Below are 6,351 nucleotides of genomic sequence, written 5' to 3'. Positions count from 1 at the left end.
TATTACATCAAATAACCGATGAATGCCTAATATGCGAAAAATATTGTTTATATTTTCCGTGTTATTACCCTTCCATATTGGTTATAATTATTGGGGGAAGTCGTTACGATAATAACGATAACAATAGTATCAGTTTAACCATTGAAAAACACATTTCAAATTTTTCTTCTTTCATTAGGTGCCCGAAAAATTCTCAGCATATTGCCCGAATTTTCACCAAAAAAAATTGAAAAACACATTGCAAATTATTCTGCTTTCAGTAGGTGCCCGAAAAATTCTCAGCATATTGCCCGAATTTTCACAAAACAAATTGAAAAACACACTGCAAATTTTTCTTCTTTCAGTAGGTGCCCGAAAAATTCTCAGCATATTGCCCGAATTTCACCAAAAATTTTGGTTGGGGGGGGGGGGGGGCTGCAGTCCCCCAGCCCCCCGCCTCCTACGCCTATGAACGTAACATAAAAGCATGGCTCCCAATCTGCACGGTAATATACTGCATATGTATATCATTTGTATTTAAAGTGTACATATATACAACCAAAGTGAAACTTAACTATGATGGGGGAAAAAAATATGTAAGAAAGTAGTCATGGTGAAGTCCTGTTTGATATTTTTGTTCTTTCATTACAGCCTGGGCCACTTGACAACTGATTCACCTTCAGTCAGTAGCTACTCAAGTTTTGCGATGCCTGTTTAGACATATAGGCATTGAATTGTGAATTTTGAGAACATTATTAGGTAACCTTGAATACATTTTGCTGCAAAAACCCTATTAATGATTGCTGTGTGCAAATACATGGATATGCGGTTCTTAGGTTTAATTAAGTTAGGTTCAGTGAAGTTGAGATCTGCTCAGTTCAGGTATCTTACCACAATTAGAGTAGTGCACGTCCACCTGAAAGGTTAGCAGTTGTCGGAAAATAGCCCTAAAGTGACATACTGTATTGATTTCATTGGCATTTTCTGAGTCATCATCATTCTTTTTTATGCTTTGATGTTTAAAAATGACGACATTAACTACTGATAGTCTGGCAGATTGAAGGTGATTTTAGAAAAATCTTGGGTGAAACAATAAGATTCCTCGGCGAGAGCTGGCAGATGGGTTGGCGAGCACTATTCTAAGTTTCGAGCTCTTCTAGCTCAAACTCGAAAGTTGAATGTGCTGTGATAGCCTAAGCCATCAGATATCATATGGTAGTTAATACATGTCAATTGAAAACTTCTATCTATGCTCTAGCGGCCTTGGAAAGCAACCAATTTAGTGCGTAAGTCAATGAAGCAATTATATACTTGTAGTGCGACACCTTCATGAAATATCGCCAGCCTACTCTTTCTCACTTCCAGAAGTTAGTGGCGCTATAGTACGGAACAACTCTTGGCCAACCACAGAACCCCCAAATACCAATTGGTGTAATCACATGCTTGGCAACAACAAGCTACCGCACACATTCTATATTTTACGTACAGTTCTGGCCATAAGTCTGCTGTTCACGCTACCGAAAACCTTACAACTGTATTCTGTTTCACATTAAAACGAGGGACTTCTGTTTCCAAACGATGAGAATCGATCTTATAGGTACATGACAATATAAACTGTAGCAATTGGACTGTAACTTAGGCCTCGGTAAGCGATAACCTGAGGTCAAACACAAAGGTGTCGTGAAATCGGTACTAAGTACTACTAGAATTACGGACTATAGGCTAGGTTCGAAGTTGCCTAAATTAGATATGCCTAGGTCTTATGCCTTAACTGTACTATCGATAGCTTGTTCTATAATAATGTTGGCCTCAACATACTAACCTAAGGTTCACCCATTTTTCATTCACAGCACTTCTTGTACAGGCTAGACCATCCATGCATAGGCCTAATATAGGCCCCTAGGTTAGGCCTACTTTACTTGGTGATGCACATGAGCTAGCCTGTCATTAAGACATTATTTCCTTCATTGGGAGTTTATATTATGTGATCTAGGCCTACAACTTAACTAATTGTTCTTGTTAGGTAAGGAAAAGAAAGAATACTTGAGAGGGTAGACAAGCATTGTCACAGTATAAACTATATAGGCCAAGAGTAGACTACAGTTTGTAGCATGGACACTGCAAAGTTCAGACACCTAAGCCTTAAAACACCCCAAAACTATAACTTCAGTTTATTGAAAAATATGTAAGTACTTACTTGCACACGGGTCATATTGAAGAGAAAATACCTGTAGCTTCGTAATTTTTCGTGAAATTGGCTCTTGCTGTAGGTTGTCATGGTAAAATCGTATATTTGTTCCGAACTTCGCAGTACTGACTATACTTGTTTTTTTTTGTTATTATTATTGAATCCATCCATCCAATTGTTTTTAAATTGATTTTTTCGTTATCTTCACAGAATCTCATGAACTCACCACAGACTTTCAGAAAGACTTTTGTAAAACTGATGAGAACACTAACTTATACAAGCATAGTATCAGTAAAAAATGGCTCGCCTGTCTATAATAAACACAGGTAACAAATTACTGCGCTTTGAATAGACTATCAAGCATGGGAAGTGGTTCTAGCAAGCAAGCAAAGCCAGATAATAGCATGCCAGAACCAAAGGAAGCTAAAAAAGCTCCTCCAAGGCGAAGAGGAAGGGCCCAGTTTGAAGAGGTCCAATTACAGGACCCCAATGCAGCTCCAAGAAGTAATGGACAGCCTACTGCTAATGGTCGGGCAACCAATAATGGCAGAGGATATACCAGTGCTACTACTCCTGCCTATCAAAATGCCTATGAACAGTACAGGGACCCTTCCTACGATGGGTATGGAGAACAGCAAGGGTACTCTAATGCTCGGGATATGTGGCAACGTGCGGGTAATTCAGTCCAACAGCAACAGCGAGTCGTAAATGCCTTGACGTCCCACCCTGGCCAAGATCCAGACGAATTTGTCGCAATGGCACTTCAACTCCAAGAGATGGTAAGTAGAACATTTGCTGAGCTGATTGTGTTTTGTTTCCCAAATAACCCTCCACCTCCCCCTAGTTTAAGGTGACCAGACATCTCCACTTTCTGGAGACAGTCCCTGGATCTTATGTACCATCCCATGGAAATATACCTAGATTTTCTGTACAGTCCCATGAATATTGATGAAATGGTTATAAAAGGCCACTAATAATTTCCATTTTAATGTTTGGCCTTCTGTTTGTTGAAACAACTTGACTGTACATAAGAAGTGATCGTAATCTAAAGTTTTAACGTTCATTCGTGACTCTTAGAAAAGGCTAGTGAAGACTACCAGTTACAACCAAGTTGTATTTGCATTGAATTTTTATCTTGGACAAAATACCTGTTACTGCATGAGGTGCTCTAAACTTGGGTATTTGACTATAATCCTTGAAACATAGAACCACCAAAACACCCAGAGACCATCAAATTACGAACCGTAGCTCTTGATATCAACACGAGGGAGTCGATATCGATATCATGTCCCCAGATTTGCTGGAAATACATATAGTCAACTAACCTAACTACTACCCGTTCCATGTCATCCCATTTCCTACCAGTTGCTGCACTGTTCTTACTAAACAGTGTTTCCTGAAACACAGTAAATTTCAACTAGGACTGGTACTGACAGACTCATTACTTGAACATATTATGTAACTTACTCCGATCTGCAGTTGACTGCAAACTTAGTTGTGGCCTAGGCACATCTGCTATGAAATTATTGATGGCTTTTATGCCTTTATTACATGTACAGTAGGCTATAGCCATTTGTAATATGACATAATAACAGACTTTTGAAGGTATCAAACATGCAACTAACCAACATATTTTGCGGCTTAAGTATATGATCCGAATAATGGGGAGATGCTTTCAAAGTGCATTTCATCTTTTTCTCTAAAAAGTAGAATAATTAATTGAGTATCCACTTAGAAGAGTAAATTCTTAACAGCCACATAGCTCTCCCCACCACACAATAAATTAGGGGGAGGGGAGAAAAATCCAACTGGCAACTACTGTAGATTGACTGAAATGGAATCAATTGGATGTAGACCGTGATTATGATGCTTTTGTCATGTTTATCATTTGATTAATGCTAAAATAGGTTATTTGTTGGGATTAAAGAGCCCATATGGGCTCTCAGTCTTAATTAGTAGGTGAACTATAATACATCACATGGCACAGTGGAAATAAGTGATCACAAATTGTTTAGTGCAGTTTCAGTTTCATGAAGTTTGTTTCCCACAAAATACTGACAATACTACATTACGTATGGTGCTGTGTACACTACAGAAACCACTTCTATGGTGCATGTTCTCGTTCATTCATTTATTCATTCATTCATTCCTGTCATTCATTCTTTCTGTTCATTCATTTTTCCTTCATTCATCTATTAATTTCCACCCAGTAACACCTGTCACAGGATTATCATACACAAAGTGCAGTGTGCACAAATACAAATAATATTTACATGCTACTTTTATCTTAGTACATGGAAAAGGAGAAAACAAGTGCAATTATACTTAGTAAATTGTTTTCCGTACGTTCTCCCTCAAACTTTCCGTGGATTAAATTCTAAACACATGAAATAAAATGTACACTAGTTAGTAAACAACAAAACGAGATCAATGGGCAAAGAAATGAGAAGACATGCAAAAAGTCATTAACACAGATACACATCACTAGTTTTACAGTTTTAATAATAAACGAATGTTAATTTGAACCCATCTGAGATGTCTGGTTATTTCGTTTACTTTACCCATGTTTGTTATGGGATATACCAGATGAATGAGTCCCCCGGTTATGATGTTAAGCTATTTATTGCAGAATGCTTATCGAGTGAGTTATCATTCGAAACAGTGTCACCTACAGACCTGTTTAGTAGTTTGATATGTCATACCAGGCAAAATAATACATGTACAGTATACATGTATGATGTGTAAATGTATCATAAATTGGCGTTTTTAAACAAAGCGCTGCAGCCCACATTTAAAAGAGGAGAAGAATGAGAAATCATAATTTAGTTTTAAACACATTCTCTTCGGTATACTTTACTGTATATACTGTTTAGTAGTTTGATGTCATACCCAGGCAAAATAATACGTACAGTATACATGTATGTATGATGCATAATTAAAAATGTATCATTTGTGTTTTTAAATAAGGCGCTGAAGCCCACATCTAAAAGAGCCTGAGAAGAAGGTGTAATCATAATTTAGTTTCATATGCTTCTATATACTATACTGTATTGTAGACTCAGACTGAACACACTCTACTTTGTCATAGCTCTTCTGTATGAATACCACATGATCAATAGTACCACAGTGATTTGATGACCAGTGTTAAAGACCAGAAGGCCACAAGGAAGGTTTGGAGTGTGGTTGGTTATTGATTGATGCCAGTAAAGTTTACCAAAATAATAGGACTGTATCCAAGACGCCCGATTGTGATCAATACTCTTGGCTGAGGGGTATTAATAGAGAGGCAGAGAAGGAAGACAATGTATGGAGAGGGGTTGTGGAGGTGTACAGTTGGGGTGTATCTGCTATCTAAAATTGTTTTGTGTAAATTGATAAAGTATCTAAGAAAACATTGCATATTGCACTGGGGGAGGGACAAAAGGCAGTGCAAAGTGGGAGCATAAATTTGCAGATTTTGGGATCACCTACTTAGAGAAAATCACCTAACAATGTACATTATCTTTTGAAGAAACGTTTGCTGTTTTTAACTTTAATTACTACCCAAGACATTACAGTACTTAATAAGGCAGAAATGTATGAATCTAATTGTCATATTGCATTTATCTATTAAAAAGTCACTTTTAAAATAAAACAAAAGCTGTCAGCAAACGTCAGGCCAACTTATTTTTACACAAAAGTCACTTTCATAGATTATTGGTAAATGGATATTGTTTCTTAACGTATGTTTTCAAAAGAGTTTGATCTGCATACAGCAAATATACAATAAATATTGAATGAATATTCAGATATTCAGAAGTATGAAATTAACGTTACCAATCAATAGGGTCTTTGAGTCGAAAGGGGAGAGAAGGTGGAAAATTGGGTTGCATTGCAATGCTGCTATCGCCAGTTTTGGTAAATCTTCTGTAACATGCGAACGTAAATTACGAACTTTAACAAGGTAATGATACCTTTTTCAAAATCCACAGAAAAGTGTCCAAATGTATTTATATTTGTTTGTCTGCACTCATTACAGGGGGACGATGATATAGTGTTTGAGACTTTTCACCATAAAAGCGGAAAGGAGTACACTTGTATAAGACAAGGAGGAAGGAGATTCTATTTAGATAACTGGAACACACATGTAAGTATAGATCCTTAGAGCTGTGATTGGTTCAATTCATAAAAAGGAGGAGAATATG

The 6,351-nt window shown here is 37.2% G+C and overlaps 1 protein-coding gene across 4 annotated transcripts in view; it reads left to right on the top strand.

The window, feature by feature from the left end:
- Positions 1-6,351, top strand: part of LOC139961682 (uncharacterized) — a 118,651-nt gene that overhangs the window by 98,112 nt on the left and 14,188 nt on the right. Inside the window, exons 1-3 of one of the 4 annotated variants that reach the window (XM_071961076.1) lie at positions 1,382-1,576; positions 2,378-2,946; positions 6,186-6,293. In XM_071961076.1, coding sequence (XP_071817177.1) covers positions 2,530-2,946; positions 6,186-6,293 — 525 coding nt within the window. In that variant the 5' untranslated portion in view covers positions 1,382-1,576; positions 2,378-2,529. Of the gene's footprint in view, positions 1-1,381; positions 1,676-2,377; positions 2,947-6,185; positions 6,294-6,351 lie in introns of those variants that run through there. The other 3 variants (XM_071961077.1, XM_071961078.1, XM_071961079.1) reach the window with 3 other exon arrangements.

The sequence above is a fragment of the Apostichopus japonicus genome, chromosome 20, assembly GCF_037975245.1.
Source record: "Apostichopus japonicus isolate 1M-3 chromosome 20, ASM3797524v1, whole genome shotgun sequence".
Classification (NCBI taxonomy): Eukaryota; Metazoa; Echinodermata; class Holothuroidea; order Aspidochirotida; family Stichopodidae; genus Apostichopus; species Apostichopus japonicus.
Note: the sequence above shows the minus strand (reverse complement) of the source record. Positions and strands in the feature narration are given on the sequence as shown.